We start from the raw sequence: 22,439 nt of genomic DNA on the forward strand, positions 1-22,439 counted from the left end.
CCTAACAGTCGTGTTTATCAGCTGCAGCACACCTTTCTTGTAGGAGGCAGACAGGATCTCCTCCACCTGCTCAGCGAAGCCCATGTCCAGCATCTGGTCCACCTCGTCCAGCACCACATGCTGCAGCTGAGACAGATCCAGCTTATTGTTCTGCAGATGGTCTCGGATTCGGCCCGGCGTCCCCACCAGGACGTCAATGCCACTGCGGATCGCATCGACTGGACACACACACACACACACACAAGGTCATCCAGTTAACACACACACTCAGGAACAAACACACACTTTTAACAATATCACACTACTGTTCTATAATACACACCAAAAGTTATTCAATCCAGTTTCAGAAATTATCTTTCTATTTCTACAGATGCTCAGTGACACAAATATGACACACACACACACGCGCGCACGCGCGCACGCACGCACGCACGCACGCACGCACGCACGCACGCACACACGCACACACGCACACACACACACACACACACACACACACACACACACACTGATGATGAGGATGTCCTACTCTGAGGGTTGTATGAGCTTCCTCCATAGAAGCAGGTGACGGAGAGTTTCCTGGTGATGTCCTTGAAGTCTTTGGTCACCTGTATGGCCAGCTCACGAGTCGGAGCCAGAACCAGAACCTGAAGAGGAACAGCAGCACACTATTAAACACCATTACACACTATTGCACACTATTGCACATGCACATATATACACATATATTGGGGAATATTTTTTTAGATATTTATTTTAAGTGTTATTGAGGATTATTTTTCAGCACATCTCTAATCATAACAGAGTTAATAACTCATCTATAATAACTGATTCCTCTTCTCCATGATGACAGCACATAATATTAGACTAGATATTCTTCAAGACACTAGTGTTCAGCTTACAGTGTCATGTAAAGGCTTCACTAGGGTAATTAGGGTAAAGTTAGGGTAATTAGGCAAGTCATTGTATAACAGTGGTTTATTCTGGAGACAATCCAACACTAATATTGCTGAAGGAGCCAATAATATTGAGCTTAACATGACTTTAACACTATTAAAACTGCTTTTATTCTAGCCTAAATAAAACTAATAAGAAGAACAAATATTAGAGGAAACACTGTGAACAATTCCTGCATCTGAGAAACATCAAATATGAGCTGAACAGGACGGCAGGAACTGTTTATATTATTTATTAGATTATTATTGAATATTTAAAAAGTAGTGTGTGTGTGTGTGTGTGTGTGTGTGTGTGTGTGTGTGTGTGTGAGACCTTTGGTGGTCGTCCTCTCCGCCGCTCCTGGTCTCCAGACTGCAGCTTCTCCACCAGAGGAACAGCGAAGGAGAAGGTCTTCCCGGTGCCGGTCCGGGCCTGACCAATCAGATCCTTCCCATCATACACTGCATTAAACGTCTTCACCTGGATGTCAAACAGGTACGAGACGCCACGAGCTGCAGACATGCAGAGGACGAGCGAAGAGTCAGGACACTCAGTTAGCAATGGACATGTTGTGTGTGTGTTTAAGAGTGTGTATGTGTGTGTGTGTGTTTAAGAATGTGTGTGTGTGTGTGTGTGTGTGTGTGTGTGTGTGTGTGTGTACCCTGCAGCAGTTTGATGGTGTTCGGTGAGATCCTGAAGTTGGAGAAAGCTCCTTCTCTCTGCTCTGGAGTCTCCTGAGGACATGAACACATCGGCCACACACACATCGGCCACACACACACACACACACACACACACACACACACACACACACACACACACACACACACACATGAACACACAAATTAGAGCAAAACAAACACACACTCAAAGTAACACAAACACAGACAGACACAATCACACACAATCAGAGTGTAGATAAGAAAGAATAATCAGTAAAACACAAACACAAAATCAGAACAACACACACACACACACACACACACACACGCACAGAAGCGTCACACATGAACACACTTTTTCCTGTTCGCTGTCGGAGTCTGTGCTGGACGCTGCAGGCTCTGTGGAGTGTGTGTGTGAGTCTCCGTTCATCATCTTCTCCTCCTCTTTCTCCATCTTGATCTTCTTCTTCTTCTCCAGCAGAGTGTTCGTCTCCTCCATCATCTCCTCCTTCTCCAGCTTGATCTTCTTCTTCTTCTTCTTCTCCAGCAGAGTGCTCGTCGTCTCCTCCTCCTCCTCCTCCAGCTTGATCTTCTTCTTCTTGACCTGTGGAGTGTTTCAGTGAGTGTGAGAAGCACAGATCATCATCATCATCATCATCATCATCTTTGTGACTGAACTCAGATCAGTACCTTGAGTGTGTGTGTGTCTGTGTTTCCGTTCAGGTCTGTGGTGTCGCTGGAAATCTTCATCTTCCTCTTTTTAGGAGCAGGAGACTCACACTCGTCTGTTTCTGCCGTCTGCTGCTGCTCCTTCAGCTTCTTCTTCTTCTTCTGCAACACACACACACACACACACACACACACACACACACACACACACACACACACACACACACACACACAATCCATTAAGAGGTGCATTATAGCCTGTTCAGCCAAGCGGGATAAATATATCAGTGTACACACACAGAGGTGTGATCAGTGTTTAGTGTGTGTGTGTGGGGATTGTGCTGTTAATAGTGTATTCTCTGTAGTGTCCAGCAGGTGTCAGTCTCAGTGTGCTGCTGCGCATCTGAACACACTATTGATCTGCTGATTGATCAATCTAATCCGTTCAGCATCTGCAGTCAGTTCTCCAGCATTTACACACACACACACACACACACACACACACACACACACACACACACACACACACGCGCACAATGGAGTGGTGCACTACTGTTATTTGACACGTCTGTCCACCAGCATGACTTTCACATCTTCATCTGTGGATCAGTGTTCTCCATGGTGTAGTCCAGGGGTGTCAAACTCCAGGAGGGCCGCAGTTCTGCACAGTTTAGTTCCAACTCCGCTCCAACACACTTACCTGGAGGTCTCGATTAGTCTGATCAGGTGTGTTTAATTAAGGTACGAACTTTTGTGCAGAGCTGCGGCCCTCCAGGAACTGAGATGGACACCTGTGCTGTAAGCAATAGTTCCCAGGATAGGCTGTTCCTCAATTCCAAGATCACAGAGAACCGATCTGTACTAGTCTAGCCAGGTCACCTCGGAAGAACGAACTTGGGGGACCGCAAGAGCAGAGAGCGCGTCCGCTCAGGAATGAGATGCTGCGTTCTTCCAGATGGTCACATGACCTTCACGCATTATTAATGGAAAATTATTGAAACTTTACAGCTTTCATACAGTGATGCATTATCTTCCCCTTACCAATATATTTACTTAACACGCACAAAAGCCTTACAAATATACACTGCACAATACAAATAACACAGATTTTAATATGAATTTCAGCATATAAACACCCTTAATGTGTTTATGCCTTTATTAAGATGTTCATGGTGATGTTTACTTTCACCGTTACATTTAGGGAAACTCCTGAGGTGAATAAGTGCATCTCTGAACTTCAATAATAAATCGATATAAACTGCTGCGCTTACACAGTGCTGTCTGGAGCTTACATAAACCCCTGTTGATTTAAACGGACTGTTAAACTTTAATTTTGTTTTCTAATACATTTTTTACAATTTATTTTACACCAGTTTTCCTTATGAGCACGTCCTTAATGAGACTTTATAGGAGTATTTGTCAGGGTTTGCTCAGTTTTGGATACAAACTGTGTGTGTGTGTGTGGTAAATGGTGACATTACATAGACCTGTATTGTTTTATACGCAGACCGTAACATATTTACTTGCTTTATGCTTAAAACAGCGTTTAATTAGTCTCATGCAGGTCTGAGAGAGGTTTTTGGTTTGATGTGTTTCGGTACACGCACAGTCGCACACACATACAGACACACAAACAATAACACGTGACCACACACGTCATATACACAGAAACAGTGTCCACGTGGAGAACAGATGGACAGTCTCAAAACACACTATAACACAACAGATACAGACACACAAAACACACTATAACACAACAGATATAACTACAGTCCCTCTCTCTCTCTCTCTCTGTGTGTGTGTGTGTGTGTACATGTGTCTCTCTGTGTTAGCAGTTAGCATTAGCGCGCATCTCCACACACACACTCAGCGCTAATGATCCCAGTAGAGTTAGACCGTGTATTATCGCTGACCTTGAGCAGCTGCAGGCCGTTGTGAATGTCCTCCATCAGGTGGTCTCTCTCGGCTTCCGATTCTGGGAGACTCTTTGACGGCATGCTGGATGTTGAGGAGCGGCTGGACATGGAGCTCTCACAACACACGTGAGGAAAGGAAAGGACGGAAGCGGACGTGCGCAAAGCGGAAGTGCGCATCCATGTGAGCGCCAGCGGGCGGAGCTGCAGTACATAGCTGCGTCCCAAATGGCACACTATACACTATGCACTATGTACTTATGCACTTACACACTCAACAGGATAGTATATGTATGTAGTGTTGTCCCAAATAGCACACTAATGTTTTTTACTAAGTTTAAACTCCGAGTTGGTTGAACCTCCTTACTGAAACAGGCCCCTGGTGTACTCTACAATCTTTGAATTAAGTAGTTCAACTGCAGAGTCAAAGTTATTGAGATAATTATACAATTGAGTTAATTAGACAATTAAATGATTATTTAAGTGATGATTAAGCACTAATGGCGAACACCTGCGTTTATCTAGCAGAGCCACTAAAGAGAAACACACAACTACACTGTAAAAATATCTGTAAATTAGAAGTTTTCTGTATTTTGTGATTCATGATTTATTTTTAATTTCTGCTTTTAAGAAAAATCATGGGATCTTTTGTCCAACAACTTTTAACCTTGAAAAGTTGTAAAAAAATAAGTGACTTTTATTGTCATTTTTATGAGTGTAATGTACTACATTTTCTGGATTGGTTTGGTGTATTATTTTGGAATTGGTAGACGTGCAGACAGGTTTTTTTTAAATGCGGCTTTATTACACAATGTTCAGGCTGGCAGGGGTGGAAAACCAGCATATACTGTACAGTGTAAAAGACAATCCAAGTGCGTAATCTAAAAACAGGCAAATGGTCAGGACAGGCAGTAAAGAATGAAAATCACTTTGAACAGGTTAAAGGTCAAAACACGGAAAACAACAACCAAGAAAAACAATTTGAATTGAATAGAATCTTAGAGCAAATAGTTAGCAAAGTATAAAATATTGCAGAAAATTGCTTATTTATGAATATTTATTCCAGTGTATTTCTAATCTTGTTTGACTTTCTATTTGTCAGATGTCTGCACTCCAAAAATGCTTTTCTTATTTACAGTTTCTGTCTTGTTTCTAGTCTAAATATTTTACAATTCTTAAATCAAGGAGCATTTTCTAGACAAGCACAAAATAGGTTTGTTTAAGGAAGAAATCAAGAGAGTTTTTTTTTACATCCAAGCAGGAGCATAATTTGAAAATGGGGAAGCATAAGTGTTAACACAAGTGTTATCAGTATTACCACCATCATCACAGTCTGTGCAACAATATTCCCAGTTGTTGTTATCATCAGTGTAACACCACAGGAAGGAGTAGCCATGGTAGCCACATTCGTGATCAGACCTGCAGGTTTTGCCATTCACAGCTGAGTAGCAGTCATCTGAAGTACAGCACTTGTCAGAGTTGCCTTCATCATCTGTGTAGCACCACGGCTCGCTTTGACCATATTTTGCACAGGCATGGTTACTACGGCAGTACTTTCCATTTTTAGCCTTACTCCTCCACAGCGGAGGGCTGCAGGGGCTTGTTTCCTCAGCGCTGGTCCTGCACCAGTAGTAGCCATGACCATATGTGGCACATGGGTGGTCCTCCTTGCACCGCTGTCCATCAGCTGTGATGAGTGAATACCGCGGTGAACACCTGACCAGCTCCTGGCCTGAGTAACACCTGTAGTCCTGCAGTTCGTCCTGGTACAGACAGGAAGAGGAGCAGCAGGGCTTATGTCCACCTTCATAGTAACACCGACACACGTTATCAGATTCAGATCTGTATAAGCAGGATGAACCATCAGCTGCAGTGTTCTGCTTCTCTGGCACCAACATACATTCAACCTCATCTGTCGACACATCTCCCTTTTTGAGCGGTTTGGCACGAGTTATAAGACAAGCACTTCCATGAAGAGTCTTGAGTTCTTCAACCCCAGTGAAGTACGAGCTCATACTGTTGAAGGCTAGTTTTACTGTCATCTCACTCACATCAAAGAGCTGACTGGTTGTCCTTTTCCTATTGATTGCTGGAATGATGACCCCTAGGTTGTTACATATGTTTTGTATTTTTGTGTTCATTTGGTTTTTACATACTTTCAGACTAATTAATTTCTGAAACTCACCCTGAACCTTGCTTAATTTATTATTGTTACCAAAACAATTATCAGCAAAAATCTGAATTGTCTGGTAACTGTTGAGTACACTGAGCTGAGAGTTCAGGTTTTCGACACTCATCAGGGTGATGTCTCCTTCAGGAAGATTTTCTCCCAGATAGCTGAAGGAAAAAGACTTTTCGTCATCTAACCGGTGTTTATAGCAGACAGCCGTCCAGATGTGAGAGGGCACCATCACCCTTTTTTTAGGTGCTTCGGTAACTTCTTGTTTTTGGGAAATTGGTATTGTAGTAGGTACCGTACCTGTGACAATGTAAGCGTCTGCTAAAAATATATCACTTTTAAGATTTTTTTAATAAAAAGCTTCTCAGCGTGCTCTCCCATTTCTTCCATTGTATTCTGTTGAAGCAAGCGTCCATCGGTGCAGCATTGGTCAGAGTGAACGTCGCCTTACGGCCTTCATTGCATTGGAAGCTGTTGGGGTATAGATGTCCGCGGTCATACCCAGTATCACTGTAGTCTTTGCTGATGGCCTGTTTCTCTTGAAAAGCATTTATAGTAGAATAACTCTCACGAACCATGTGATCAATTTGGTGTCCAGGTTGTGAAATCTAAAGGAGAAATGGACGGTTAGTTGATTAGACTGATGCTTTAATACTTTGCTTTTCTAAATCTTATTAGGGAGCTCAACTTTCAGTAAAGTCTAAAAGCCTATTCATACTCCTGCATCAAATACACAGTAAGTCCGGCAAAGCCTTCATACAGTAAATTTAAAATGACATAACTGAGCAAATGACACTTAATAACAGTTGTTATAAGCATGCATACAATCTCATTTACATTCATGTGTGATGTCTCATGAACACCTCTTCAAGTAAAGTGTTACAATAAAAACATGCACTTATTTGTATAATCTTTGTCTTTGCTCAAATAAATACATTTTATCAGTCACTTACCTGAGGCTCAAGGTGCCAGATGGATGCCACTTTATCAGATGTTGTGCAGTTTTTGTTCAGGGTGTATGCACTGTAGAGAGGGATCTTGTGATCATCAGAGTATAGTGTAGCATAATAAAAGCCTCCATTTTCCACCTTCTGACAGATTTTCTTGGCATTCTGATTCATCCAAGTTGGTTCTGTGCCTTTATAGAAAAACTTGCTACACTCCGGATTAAACTCTGTGACCACTTTAGCCTGGGTGCTGAATGCTCTCAGCAGAACACAGATGAGCAGACCCCGAGCAAACATGCTGTGCAGACGCTCAACAGCTTAACAGCTCTTACCAAGCAAACGATGACAGAATTGTCACTGACCAACTAAACAACATTAGAATTTGACTGAGAGTTAAAGATAAAAAGGCCACCCAGCACAAACTTGTCAAAGAGACGACACTGACAGACGTCTGAGCAGTGTTAAAATTTGTTTGAAAAGTAAAAGGTGAAACCCAGCAAACATTTGCATGTTCATTGACCCAGGGGCGGACTCTGATGATGTGCAATCACATTCAAACTTTGAACTCAAATATTTATTTATTTTTTTGTAAGTAAGCTGCAGGTTAAAAACACCTTTAAATGTAAACTATTACAATGCAAAAATTATGTTTCTAGTCCAAATATCAAAAAATGTATACATTAAGAAGCATATTCTAGACAAATTAAAATGTCGTCTTGTTGTCAGAAATAATGTTTTTTCTTAAAACAAGCAAAATAATCTGACAATGGGGGTAGTAAAATAATCTTGTCAAAAGCAAAAAAAAAAAAAGATTATTTTGTTTTTAATTTAAATGTTTTAAGATATTTTGGACTAAAAACATGATAAAAACTCTCAGTAAAAAGCCTTTTTACAGTGTATAGAACATGTAGTCTTGCTGGAGTCCACATTGCCAATAGCTGTAACAGACCAGCAGCTAACATCAGACTCATGATGACATTCAGAATCAGTGTTTATTGAATTTTTTTCTGAATCTTTTGTCAGGATATACGGTAGTCACAATCACAATATTATTAAATGCACTGCAACAGGTATAGCACAATACTTCATGTATTTATTTTTCTTATATAAATGTTAAACAAATGTTAAATAGTTATCAACTAATAAATCAAATATTAAATTAAACATTTACGACCTTGAACTTTGAGTTAAGCATTTGTAAATTAATATCAGCTAAATAAATGCTTCTAGTTTTCATGGTGAGCTTAGCTGTGTTATCTGATGTTTACAAATGGAGCCTTATTGTACAGGGTTAACAAGGAATATGGCATATAAACATGTCTTATGAATAGCCTGATATGATTGGCTGGTGATTCAGGCGGGGCATGGCAGGCTGATTGGCTGGTGATTCAGGTGTGGGCGTGGCCTTTTATGATTGGCTTTCATTTCCTCCACTTTAGACTCTTAGTGACACCTAGTGGCCGCATGACAACAGTGTGCATCAATCCACATAACTCCAGCTGATTCCGACTGAATGACTGATGTTCAGGATGTTCAGATGATCTTGGTCTCTTCACTCCGCTGATGGCAGATTCCGCATCACAACAACAGCCTGCAGAGATCAGGACAGACATCAGGCACAACCATGGGGAGGAACACAGTAGCAGAGTATAGTAAACACTGCAGTGTTCTTCCGCTAAACTGTAGTAAATCACCTGAGTTAATCAGTTGTGGTGACTACAGTTGCTATGGTAACACAACTACAATAGTAATATATTGATGTATATTTTCTACAGTCAGAGTGTATAATATCATACATTACACCACAGTTTACTGTAGTATTTATAACAATTGATCAGTTCACTATAGTTAACACTACAGTGTGCCGCAGCATTCATTAACAAAGAGTTTTGAATACCATAACATACACAGTATAATACACTAGACTATATTAATAGCTAATAATGGAGACGTGGTAAACAGTGTAGATGAATGATCAGACCTGAGTGTTGCTGGAGCGCAGTGCTGCTCTGGCGAAACACGTCATGATGATCAGCAGAACTCCTCCTATTAAACTGTGACACAGAAACACACAGCCCATCGTCTCTACAGCACTCTGCGGGAAACAGACACAAATATAGTTATTAAACCTGCACATGCATTAACACTCATTTCTGCTATTATCCTTATATACACGCAATTGAGGACAAAATTCTAAGAAAATAATGTTATTTCAAAGAGAAATGCAGATTATTCTGCTTGTTTTAAGGTGAAGTTCTCTTCATTTGGACTCATTATTTCTGTAAACAACACTATAATTTCTGCTTGTCTAGAAAATGCTTCTTGAGTTAAGAGATTTTAGATATTTGGATTAAATGAATGAATCTGTTAGGCAGCACTTGGGAAATACTCGTCTTTAACAGGAGGCTGGGGGATTTGGCCTTCAGGTGTACATTATAATCCCTGTTTGTCATTGGAAAGAGAGCAGATAACCCCTCACATAATGCTGTGTCATGTAGAGCAGCTCCGTCTCGGTCATGTTGTGTGCTCGGTGGAACCAAACCATCCAGCGGTTGTGTGAGATGTGTTGGCTGATGTCCAACACCGCAAAGATGACTCCAAACGTGGAGACGATGCTCAGAGCCAGACTGGCTGTAATCTGCAACACAGAGGAGTCACGGATATAATCTACACATTCACTGATGAAGTTACGGAAGAGTCTCAGTGAACGACGAGTTCATCAATACACACTTACCATCTTTTTGGAGGGGTTGCGTTCAGACAGTATGTACACTAGGCCACAGATACAGAACTGCACAGAAGACATTTATTAATAACAACAATAATAATAATAATAACAATAATAATAATAATAAATGAGTGATGAAACTGGCTCAGTATTTTTTTAAGTATTTTACTTTGATATTATTTAAGATCTTTCGAGCAGGGTTGCCAGGTCTGCTTGTGTCTGTGATGTATTTTAACCTCTTGTCCTGGGTTATTTTTATACCAAGGGGTTAATGCTTTAACATGTTGCATTCGTAAGGCTGCAGTGTAATATTGTCCTAGTTAACCTGTTTAAAGTGCCATGATCCAGAACTTTGATTTAATTTGAGTAAGCACATTTTTGTGAGGTGCAGGGATGTTTAGAGGTGTGTGTGTGTGTGTGTGTTTGTGTATTCATGTATATATCTGTGTGTGATTGTGTGTTTGTGTGTGTGGGGCGGCACGGTGGTGTTGCACATTCACTTCACAACACTCGCTGGTTCAAGTCCCAGGTGGGTCAGTGTGTGTTTCTGTGTGGAGTTTGCATGTTCTCCCTGTGTTAATGTGGGTTTCCTCCGGGCGCTCCGGTTTCCCCCACAGTCCAAACACATGCGCTATAGGGGAACTGATCAACTACACTGGACATAGTTCAACCCTGGCAAAATCTGGCAACCCTGCTTGCAAAGCAGATCCAGTCAGTATAATGAGAGATGATCAGCAGAGATGAACACACCAGAACACCGAGCCAGAAGGGGCTGAACTGATCCGTCATCATGTCCTTGGGTGTGGTCATGGGGATCCCGAACATGAACAAACACACACCCATCATCACCAGGACAACCTTACACACACACACACACACACACACACACACACACACACACACACACACAAACACACACACACACACACACACACACACACACACACACACACACACACACACACACACACACACACACACACAAACACACAAACACACAAACACACACACACACACACACACACACACACACACACACACACACACAAACACACACACACACACACACACACAAACACACACACACAAACACACACACACACACACACACACACACACACACACAAACACACACACACACACACACACACACACACACACACACAAACACACACACACACACACACACACACACACACAAACACACACACACAAACACACACACACACACACACACACACACACACACACACACACACACACACACACACACACACACACAGGTTTAAACTCTGTTATAAATGTTCAGGTCCAGCTGTATATTAGGTGGCGTTAACTATAATATGCTCTTACACTGAAATTAACATTATTATGGTGTACTCATTGTGTAAATTCAAGTTTTATAATGACCTAGTTATGAAAAATCCCTGTTTGTCCATGCTTGTCCACTTGCCAGATCCTGTATGAAGGTTAACACCTCACACAATGGACAAAACATTCTCATCTCAAAGCATATTTTACCTCAATCTGGCAACACACGTTACAACCCAGTTGAGGGGCTATCAAATGTGCTTTGGCTTGTTTGACTGATCTCATTCATCACTACTGTGATTAACCTGTCAAGCAGCACAAAACAGAGTCATATCCACAAACACCAGCCAACACTGCACTGTGCCAAGAGGAAGCCCTATGTTAACAGTGTCCAGAAGTGCTTCTCTGGGCTCTGGGATGGAGCATCACACAGTGGAGACGTGTCCTGCGCTCAGATGAAGCAGTGTTTCAGGTGTTTCTGGGAGAAATGGACGCCGTGAGCTCCAGACCAAAGAAGAAGAGGATCATCCAGACTGACACCAGCAACACATCCAGCAGCCCGGCTCTGTCATGGTCTGGGGTTGTGTCGGTGCTCTTGGTGAAGGTGACCTGCTCTTCTGTGATGCTCCATTAATGCTGAACAGCACAGAGAGATTCTGGAGCTCAATATGCTGCCTTCTGCTCCAGAGACGCCCTGCACAGTCCAACAAGACCATGCAGAACCACACTCAGCTCACATTACAGAGAAGAGGAGATGGACACTGCACTGGCCTGCCTGCAGTCCTGACCTGTCTCCAATAGAGAGTGTGTGGAAGACCCTGCACTGCTGGCCAGATTAAGAGCTGTTTGCAGGAGGAAAGAGACAGAATCACCCTGAAACACTTCAACACTTGCTGTCTTAAAATGTCTAATTGTGTTGTGTAAAGGACTGGCAGCAGTGCAGAGTGGGAAATGCTTCACTGTTTTAACTTTCTTTAATGTGTTGCAGGAACCAAAATTGGAATAGTGTTTATTTAGAAAAACAAAACAAATACGATAAAAATCATGAGGAACGTGTTAAATAGTGTTTGTTGTATCGTCTGCAATGAAATACACCTCAAAGTTAACTTAGCTTTCTTTTTTCATTTGCATTTTCCACACCGTCTCTGTTTCTGATTTGGGGATGTAATTGAAAGTAATGTATTATTTTACTTGTTACTTAGAAAAGTAATGTTATTGCGTAACTCTTGTTCATGATGATGATGATGATGATGATGATGATAACTCCTGCACCTGTAATGACTTACCCCCAACACTGTGTGAAACTGAAATAATCTCACCACGCTTTCAGCAGAGGTTTATCAGTGGCTGAAAACAGTACAGCTCATTTTGCTAGTCGCCAGTGTTGTGTGTGTGTGAAGGATTCTCACTCCGATACTCCTGGGTTGTCCTCTGAGGAAGCGGTGTACAGGTTTATTTCCTCCTGTCACAGTGCTGATGGGCTCTGATGCGCTCGCTGATGCTCCGTCCTCACCCATCACTGCACAACACACACAGCTACACTGCAAATGCTTTCCCTCCTCAGAGTTTGTGTCTTGTTTCTAGTCCAAATATCTAAAGGTTCTTAAATCGTGAAGCGTTTTCTAGCTAAATAATCTTGTTTGTTCTTTTGATATAAGATTATTTCTCTTCCCTCATTGTCAGATTATTCTGCTTGTTTTAATGAGAAACTCTCTTCATTTCTCCTCATTTTTTCTGAAAACAACACAACATTTTGTGCTTGTCTAAATGTTTCTTGATGTGGGAATGTGCAGATATTTGGACTAGACACAGGACAGAAACTCTGAGTAAGAGCAGCAGTTGCAGTGTGAACACATTAAACAGTCAGTACCGCTGCATAAACACTAAAGCATTAGCACTGAACGCTTCATCACTGCGCTCCACATTCCTGCTGTCTGCATCCACTCTTTATCTACAGAACTTTATATAAAGCGCTTCAGTAAGCTCAGACGATCACTCATGCATTAACACCAAACTAATCAAGGCATGAAAGGTCAGCTTGTGAAATACCTGTGTGTGTCTGTTTCTGTGTCAGCGAGAGGAAAACAACAGAGTCTGAGCAGAGGACGGAAAGAGAAACAGGAGAAGAACAGAGGGAGGGAGAGAGGGATGGGCTTCACTACAGGATGTTGGAGGGCACAAAAGGTCAGAAAACAGACTTAACTTCAGCAAGAGAAACACACTTCAGCATCAAGACAACATCCAATAGTGTGTGTGTGTGTGTGTGTGTGTGTGTGTGCGTGTGTGTGTGTGTGTGTGTGTGTGCGTGTGTGTGTGTGCGTGTGTTAGAAAAGCAAATGAGGATTGGCCAGAGAGACAGAAACTAGAGAACAAAGAGAAAAGCACAGAAAACAGCTGCTCTCAATAATCATCAGGAGAGCACCCGGACTGCGTCTCAATCAGCTCCCTTGTTCACTAGTGAGTGCACTGAATAGGGACTGAGATGTTTAACATGCGCACACTCTCATCCTAGAAAAAATGCTTCTTCTTTTCTTTTTTTTTTTTTGTTGTCTTTTTTCTAGTCCAAATATCTTTAAAGAAATTAAATCAGGAAGCATTTTCCAGACAAGCTAAACATACTGTAGTGCTGTTTTCAGAAATAATGAGTCAAAATAAAGTGAGTTTCCTTAAAACAGTCAGAATAATCTGCTATTGAGGGAAGCTAAATGTTTCCTTTTTACATGGGAGTAGTGTTTTTAGCTCTTTGTCAGATTATTTTGTTGTTTTAAGGAAAAACTGAACTTGACTATTTCTGAACACAAAACTCTGTATATTGTTGCTTGTCTAGAAAAAGCTTCTCAATGTAAGATTTAAAAAAAAAAATTTGGACTGGAAACAGGCCAAAACCTCTAAAGAAAAAGCTTTTTTTTGCAGGGTGTGTCTCAATTAGCTCACTTGTTCACTAGTGAGTACACTAATAAGGGAGTCGGCTATATTAAGTGCTGTCTCAATCTCTAAATTCTGACTGTCTCAATCTCTACAGACTGTTCTCCACATAGACTTCCACTGATACGCATGTGAATGTGTCAGATCAGATACGCAAGCTCTTGTGACAAGTTTCTCAGTTCACTGAGTTGCAGAGTTCAAGCTTGGTGAACTCTGACCTGTAAAATCACATCACTTGACTGCATGAGACCAGCTGATGATCAAAACAGCAATCGCTCACTTTATTAAATGTCTAATCATCTTGTTTAATCCCGCCTCTTTTCGCAGCTCCGCACGACAGAATTTCGCACACAAACACGAGTGTGACCGCAGCTTTACCTGTAGATATCAAACAAGTCTTCAGGACTCAATTAGTCTGCTCAGGTGTGTTTAATTAGGGTTAAAACTAAACTGTGCAGAGCTGCGGCCCTCCAGGAACTGAGCTTCACACCTGTGGGCTAGAACAGGGGTGCCCAAACTCACTCCTGGAGGTTCAGTGTCCTGCCAAGTTTAGTTCCAACCCCAATCAGACACACCTGCGCTAGCTAATCAAGCTCTCATCAAGCATTCTAGAAACACCCTTGCAGGTGTGTTGAGGCAAGCTGGAGCTAAACTCAGCAGGACACCGGCCCTCCAGGACTGAGTTCAGACCCACGTGAGCTAAAGGAACTATAATCCAGTGTAATAATCCAAGAACTGCACTCTTCTGTCAGTGCACTGCTCTGTTGGGAACTGTTTGTGCTGGGTAATGTCAGTGCAAGATTTGAAGAAAGTCCTATTGTGAGACTGTTGTGTTTACAATCATTTGATCCTTTATTCCATACACACACACACACACACACACACACACACACACACACACACACACACACACTGCATGCGTTCATGTTTCTTGTTAATACACAGAATGGTTTATATTTTTGGACATTTGTTCAACACTTATTCATCATGTGTGTCTAAAGCGTTCCTGAATATGAATATGTTTGCATTGAGTGTATGTTTGTGTGTTTATAGGACAGAATATTAATGAACACTTGACATTGAGCTCCCTTTTATTAGTGTATAACCTAAAATCAAGATAGATCCAGCCGTACACTCATGTGTTAGTTCCTGTTAGCTTTGGTTAATCAGTTTACAGATTCTAATGAGAGTTTATGTGACTATATAAAGGTAAATGCTGGAGTTTAAGATGATCTAAAATCAATACATGATAGTAATGTTTACAGATTGTGGTTAAATAATATTAATACGTGCAAATTCAGAATAATGTGTTTCATGAAGTGTGTGTGTGTGTGTGTGTGTGTGTGTGTGTGTGTGTGTGTGTGTGTGTGTGTACGTGTGTGTTCTTTACTAAATGTCTCCCCAAGTATAGCAATACTAGTCATTTTGGCCTTGTGGGGAGATTTTTTTGGTCTTGATGAGGAAAATGACTCATTAATCAGACAAAATAAGTCTTTTGAGAATGTAAAAGTGCAGATTGTTTGCTGTGAGGGTTGTGTTTGCTTTGCTTTTCTCTCTGAAAGAGCACTGATGTGTGGTTTATATTGCTGGTGAAAACACTAGTACTCTGAACACTAACAGAGAGATATAATGCCATTGATATACTGTAGATGTGCATTAAGAAGATGATGAGACGATGAGAGATCTCCTCCACGCTGCTGAAGCTGATGTTCAGGATGTTCAGATGATCTGGGTCTCTTCACTCCGCTGACGGCAGATTCCGCATCACAACAACAGCCTGCAGAGATCAGGACAGACATCAGGCACAACCATGGGGAGGAACACAGTAGCAGAGTATAGTAAACACTGCAGTGTTCTTCAGCCATACTGTAGTAAAGTACTTCAGTTCTGTTGTGGTGATTCTACAGTTACTGTATCATTCATTCATTCATTCATTCAGTCATTTTTTTTTTCAGCTTATTCAGTGCTAGGTCATAAGGCAGTAGTCTAAGGACTTCCCTCTCCCCAAACACTGTCTCCTGGATCACCCCAGAGGAGCTGGAGGAATGTGTCCTGGGTCCTCCCCGAGACCCCCTCCTGGTGGACATGCCTGTAGCACTCCCCTTGGTAGGCGTCCAGGAAGCATCTGAATCAGATGCCCGAGCCACCTCAGCTGACTTCTCTGGATGTGGAGGAGCAGCAGATCTACTCTGAGCTCCTCACCCTACAGTATATCTATAAGTGTGCGCCCTGCCACCCTGCTGATGGAGCTCATATCAGTCAGTTGTATACGAGGAACGTACTTTGACTGGTAAATTGAGAGTTTTGTCAAGCGCATTACTGCTGTGCTGATCAGCCTGTCAATCTCACACTCCATCCTTTCCCCACTCATAAACAAAACTCTAATATACTTGACCTCCTCCACCTGGGGTAAAGACTTTCCTCCAACTGGAGATGGTAAGCCAGCTCTTTATGGTGGATAGTGTGTCCCATAGTGTGATCTAATAATCTAATGCGACATCATAAAATGAACCGCTCGATGGTGCTGTTATTAGCTCACAACGTAAAAGAATGAGGATCAGACCTGAGTGTTGCTGGAGCGCAGTGCTGCTCTGGCGAAACACGTCATGATGATCAGCAGAACTCCTCCTATTAAACCGTGACACAGAAACACACACTCCATCGCCACCACGGCACTCTGAAGGACACAAACAGGAGAGTGTGAGCACATATGCTGAATTATTCACTCCAAACATGCATCATAAATCACTGCTTCTACACTCACTTGCTGTCTTTGTCTTTGTCTTGTTTCTTATTGTCAGAAATAATGAGTCAACATTTATTCTTGATCAGATTATTTTTAGTAACACTTTATTTTGATGGTAAACTTGAGTATTAGTCTGCTTAAAAGCTGCTGAAACCGCTCCTTCAACACACATATAACTTACTATAAGAAGCTTTGTGAGTATATGTCAGTGTATATGCGTAGTGTTATGCATGTGAACAGTCTACTGATAATCTAATGAGAATTAGGCTGCATGTAGATGCAATGTAACTTAAATTCAACAAACACCATCAGAATAAAGCGTGACCTGTTTTTCTTACCTCATTGGCAGATTATTTTGCTTGTTTTAAAGAAAAACTCCCTTAAACGTAAGTATTTTTTTTTTTTGATATTTGCACTAGAAACAAGTTCAACGTAATAAAAGCATGTCATGAAAGCAACACAAATGAATAAGTGAATAAAACCCCTCACATAGTGTTGTCTCAGATAAACGTAGTCATCCTCTGTGATGTTGTTATGGGTGTACTCATCTTGACGTTCAATTATGACCATTGATTTGATGAAGTCCATACAAGCGCTGACCACTCCAATGGTGGAGATGATGCTCAGAGCAAAACTAGCGGTAATCTGTGGACAATCAGCACACACACACACACACACACACACACACACACACACACACACACATGCACAGAATTACACTTTGATTGCAGAAAACGTTTACTGAATATCTGGATGATGGATAAAACACTTACGATCTTTTTGGAGGGGCTGCGTTCAGACAGTATGTACAAAACGCCACAGACACAGAACTGCACAGAAGACAAGATGCTTAGTGATTCAACATCATCAGATACTCAGTCTAACGTGAACAGTGTGTGAAGACTTGACAACCAGAACACTTAAAACAGCCTCATTAAACCATGCTATTTTAATCTAAGGCTTCTACAAAGCCTGAACTGCATTGTGTACATTGTTGTGAGCTAAACGGCATGATAAAGTTAATGCCATAGACTATATTTTTGGCTTGTTTCCACAGAGAGGTATGGTTCAGTACAGTACGGTATGCATTTCATTTAGTTTTCACTGTCAAAAGTACCAAGATAGCAAACTGCACTGCCCCCCTTTTTTGGGACCCTTTCACAAGGATATCTATCACAACAGTGCTAAAAACAGGAGCTAGATTCACCAACACCGATTGCTTTACAAAACATTATCACTCGCACATGCTGCAAGAAGAACGACAACAGAGAAAGCTTTATATTTAAATAAATAACCAAACACAACATATGTGCGGCACGGTGGCTCAGTGGTTAGCACTGGTGCCTCACAGCAAGATAGTCGCTTGTTCAAGTCCCGGCTGGGTCAGTTGGTGTTTCTGTGTGGAGTTTGCATGTTCTCCCCGTGTTGGCATGTGTTTCCTCTGGGTGAAATGCCAGCCTCATATATAGATATAGTCTTATCTAAGACCAGTGGTGTCTTTTAACCTACTAATGGCATTTTTTTGAGCAGGTCTAACTAAAGAGAGATGCAGATAAACATACCAGAATCCCGAGCCAGAAGGGGCTGAACACATCTGCGGAAGTCATTATGTCTGTATGCACAGTCATGGGGATCCCAAACAAGAACAGACCCACACCCATCATAGACAGCACAACCTTACACAGGATACAAACATGTATGAAACATCTGCTAGAAGACTGCTTCTCAATCATTATAGATATGTCAAACAGTAATGGGATGGAAACACCAGAGCACAGATGCAGAGGTCTGTCTGAAACTGTAGATGGCGCACTGTCATTACCGCAAGCAACTATTGAGTAGAATGAACAGAGCGAAGGCAGAGTCCACTGAAGAATCTGGCTCATACTGAAGATTATAAACTGCAGTACAAATGTGGTCTCCATGTCACACTGTAAAACATCTTCCGTCTGTGACGTTCATAAACCCTAACCCAAGCGATACCTCACAGCAAACATAAACCATCTGTAGTTTCAACTTTTCTCATGACATGCCTCGATAATAAAACCAGAAAATCTGTCTTGACATGTCCTCCAGGGGGTTGGAAGTTGTTGCGCTGAATAAATCCTCAGACTCTGCACTCCTATTGGTTCTTGGATTGATGCTCATTGTAAGACAATTCAGGCAAGAGTCCAAGATAATCTGACAATGCCAGAATTTAATTGGAGAGAAAATCAGACTGCAATAGCCATTAAAACGATGTTGGTGAACATCAAACTAATCATCAAAGACTGCAGATTTTAGCCTTTCCAAAAGTTATTCACAAAAGACTAAATTGTGGCCACAATCACAAACAGTGAGCCGGGATACGCCAGATCCATTTTAAAAAGGCTTTTGAAATTAAATGAAATTAAATGCAGATGGAGCTGGAGGATGATGATTGACCAGGGTAGATTCTGAAGCCCTGACTATCAAACATAGGGACTCTGGTTCTGGTGATGCTTATAGGCATTTCTATACATGTCCATGGTTCCACTGGCAGGAATGGACCGAGCTGTGAGTACTGGGTTACTTCATACATGTTTATGAGACAATTTCTGTGTCTGACCACTGTCAGAAGTACCAAAATAGCAAACCGTATCAAGCCACCCTTATAAGGGTGTCTAACATAACACTAAAAAGAGTGGAGATAGACTCGCTGCTGAATGCTGATCGGCTTACAGAAAATCATCACACATCCAACAAGGGAAACAGCAACACTGGAAGTGGCATGTTTAGGCACACAGCTGAAACACCACAATATAACAACACACGGACAGTGTGCAGCAATGGACCATGGTCAACCCGAGCTCAAGCAACGCTTGTCATGTCACATACATCCACATGCCAAGAAGAAGAACAGAATCTGCTGTATGTCCTCCATTGTTGTTTACATGTTGTGTCTAAAAGCAAGAGAGGTGCCACTTTTCTTTATTCATGTGCACTTGCTGCAAGTTTACATTTGGAAGAATAAACTTGAGTTTGCAAAAGAGTTGATGGGTGAATGACCCGTACAGATTTCTCCTTGAGCAAGAATGATGTTGATCTCACCTTAATGTTGCACACCAGACCTATCTAGTAAGGGTAATATTGGCAGTGTAAATGCAGGACTGTACTGAACCACACTGCTCAGAGGAAACAAAGCATTAAAGAAGATTAATTATAGAAATCAAACAACTCACAAACATGTAAACATGCATAGATTCTCAAACATCTCACAGCTCATTCTTTTGCTTAAACTGAGTAGAAGTGATGTTATGTTGGTGTCTTGCTCAGTTATGAGGGGAATAATCTCATATGTAGTCTACAGAACAGTGGGTTTCTTTAAATTAATTACATCTTTCTAGGCAAATCTAATAAAAGAGAGACACAAATCAACATACCGACATCCCGAGCCACATGGGGCTGATTATGTATTCTTCCACAGCAACCATGGGGAATCCAAACATAAACAGACACACACCCATCATCACCAGCGAAACCTTACACACAATAAGCATATATGAAACACCTCTCACCAGACAAAAAGGTTTTAGGTGAAATCAGGTAAAGGTGGAATCTGAGAATTGTGGAGGAAGCTGGGGTTCAAGAAAGCCTGGTGGAGTGGGCAGGATGATGATGGACCAAGGTGGAATCTGAGGTATGAGGTGAAGTCTGAGGTTCATGGTGGAATCGGATGTTTCTACTGGAATCTGAGGTACGAGGTGAAGTCTGAGGTTTGTGGTTTATTTTGAGGTTTGAGGTGTAGTCTAAGTTTTAGGGAGCCCAGTGGAGTGGGCAGGATGATGATTGCTCACTATGGAATCTGAGGTTCAAGGTGGATTTTTGGGATTGAGGGAGGCTGGTGGAACTGACCATTGATGACAATTGACCATGGTGGAATCTGAGGCTATGGTGGATGGGTTTTGTAAACTGGAGACTTTAGAGTGGCCTGGTGATGTCCTTCTCAGTGTGCTGATGGTTATGCAAAATTTAGCACAACCCATAAAACGAGTGAAACAATAAGCAGATAGTATGCAAACAAATAGTTTGAATGCAGCACTATGTAAGTTTCTTCCTTAACCCGAAACACACAGCCTCATCCATCCCTGCCAGTGGAATCATGGACATATATAGAAATGCCTAGCAGCAGAAAACATTCACCAGTAACATTTTTGAGCTTGTCAAAATGTACACAGTGGCCTCTAGTGGATTTGTGAAAATAAAAACTACTAGAAAACATCCTTATTTCTCACTTCTCTAAACTGTATCCCTGGGCACATGATTCCAGTGAGCTTGGGTTGTAAAATGTAATTTCCCTATGCAGAAATGAATGGTTATGCTCTACAAATCCTGAATTTTCTTTGTCGCCAGTGTTGTGTGTGTGTGAAGGATTCTCACTCCGATACTCCTGGGTTGTCCTCTGAGGAAGCGGTGTACAGGTTTATTTCCTCCTGTCACAGTGCTGATGGGCTCTGATGCGCTCGCTGATGCTCCGTCCTCACCCATCACTGCACAACACACACAACTGCAGCCTTTATTCAGCAGATTACTGGAGGAAACAACACATGACCAGAACGCGAACAAATCACACATGCTCAATAATACTGGCATCAATATAACGTTACATTAGCCTGTAACATGCAATAAAAATGAAACATTTTTGCAATGTATGCACACAATTATGTCTAAATATTGTATTTGGATATGTACAAATATTTCTTTTAAAATTGTCCAATTATTTTTGGACTCACATCATGAAATTAATCGGCTGTTTTAATAAAACTAAATGCCCTTTATGTCTTCAGTGCTGTACATTGCATAAAAATGCTTTTCTTTATTAGAGTTTGAGTCTTGTTTCTAGTCCAAAATTGTCTAAAATATAAATTAAGAAGCTGTGTAAGTGTTGTTTTCTTCAGAAATAAAGAGACAAAATGAAGTGAGTTTCTTTTCATATAACAAGCTAAATTCATCTCATTTCATAACAGAAAACAAGATTATTTTGCTTGTTTAAGGACAAACTCACTTCATTTTGACTCATTCCTTTAAACAAAACAAAAGTTTCTACTTTTCTTTTAAAAATGCTTTTTGATTTAGGAATTTCTCAATATTTGGACTTGAAACAAGACAAAAATTAAGCAAGAAAAGCATTTTGTGTGGTGTATGCATATAAAGCACCTAAAATACCACAGTACACAGCTCATCAATGCTTCAACAGCAGCCCTGAACACACTAACAGACCCGCTCAACGCCTACAAACTGATCAGATCAAACTAAAACATCTCATGTGCCCTGAGCACAGCTAATCGCACAGCACTGAAAGGTCAACATTTGTGAAATACCTGTGTGTGTCTGTTTCTGTGTCAGCGAGAGGAAAACAACAGAGTCTGAGCAGAGGACGGAAAGAGAAACAGGAGAAGAACAGA

The 22,439-nt window shown here is 41.4% G+C and overlaps 3 protein-coding genes across 15 annotated transcripts in view; all 3 read right to left on the reverse strand.

Moving 5' to 3' along the window:
- ddx21 (DEAD (Asp-Glu-Ala-Asp) box helicase 21) overlaps positions 1 to 4,365 on the reverse strand; it is a 10,424-nt gene extending 6,059 nt beyond the window's left edge. The window contains exons 1-7 of one of the 2 annotated variants that reach the window (XM_073920030.1): positions 4,181 to 4,325; positions 2,289 to 2,426; positions 1,954 to 2,202; positions 1,598 to 1,670; positions 1,270 to 1,448; positions 530 to 647; positions 33 to 218 (exon numbers count right to left, since the gene is read on the reverse strand). In XM_073920030.1, the coding sequence (XP_073776131.1) occupies positions 33 to 218; positions 530 to 647; positions 1,270 to 1,448; positions 1,598 to 1,670; positions 1,954 to 2,202; positions 2,289 to 2,426; positions 4,181 to 4,291 (1,054 nt within the window). In that variant the 5' untranslated portion in view covers positions 4,292 to 4,325. Of the gene's footprint in view, positions 1 to 32; positions 219 to 529; positions 648 to 1,269; positions 1,449 to 1,597; positions 1,671 to 1,953; positions 2,203 to 2,288; positions 2,430 to 4,180 lie in introns of both variants that reach the window. The other variant, NM_001127335.2, reaches the window with a different exon arrangement.
- A 598-nt stretch (positions 4,366 to 4,963) lies between these two features.
- zgc:171534 lies at positions 4,964 to 7,785 on the reverse strand. Its single transcript, NM_001114895.1, is given in 2 exon segments — positions 4,964 to 6,967; positions 7,313 to 7,785. A coding segment is annotated over 1 exon segment (1,164 nt). The 5' UTR covers positions 6,592 to 6,967; positions 7,313 to 7,785; the 3' UTR covers positions 4,964 to 5,427.
- A 489-nt stretch (positions 7,786 to 8,274) lies between these two features.
- si:ch1073-291c23.2 lies at positions 8,275 to 22,436 on the reverse strand. Of its 12 annotated transcripts, none has more exons than XM_073920032.1 (7): positions 13,395 to 13,441; positions 12,755 to 12,881; positions 10,785 to 10,892; positions 10,041 to 10,097; positions 9,786 to 9,944; positions 9,288 to 9,401; positions 8,275 to 8,897 (listed from the first exon to the last, which is right to left on the reverse strand). In XM_073920032.1, exons 2-7 carry the CDS (start codon positions 12,860 to 12,862, stop codon positions 8,859 to 8,861), a joined length of 585 nt encoding a protein of 194 aa, XP_073776133.1. In that variant the 5' UTR covers positions 12,863 to 12,881; positions 13,395 to 13,441; the 3' UTR covers positions 8,275 to 8,858. The 12 variants fall into 12 exon arrangements, with proteins under 12 accessions (XP_073776133.1, XP_073776134.1, NP_001314735.1 ...); XM_073920033.1 differs by having other exon boundaries at positions 12,755 to 13,167; NM_001327806.1 differs by having other exon boundaries at positions 8,281 to 8,897; positions 12,755 to 12,864; positions 13,395 to 13,475.
- Between the last annotated feature and the right edge of the window lie 3 nt (positions 22,437 to 22,439).

This window comes from Danio rerio, chromosome 13, assembly GCF_049306965.1.
Source record: "Danio rerio strain Tuebingen ecotype United States chromosome 13, GRCz12tu, whole genome shotgun sequence".
NCBI classification, from domain to species: Eukaryota; Metazoa; Chordata; class Actinopteri; order Cypriniformes; family Danionidae; genus Danio; species Danio rerio.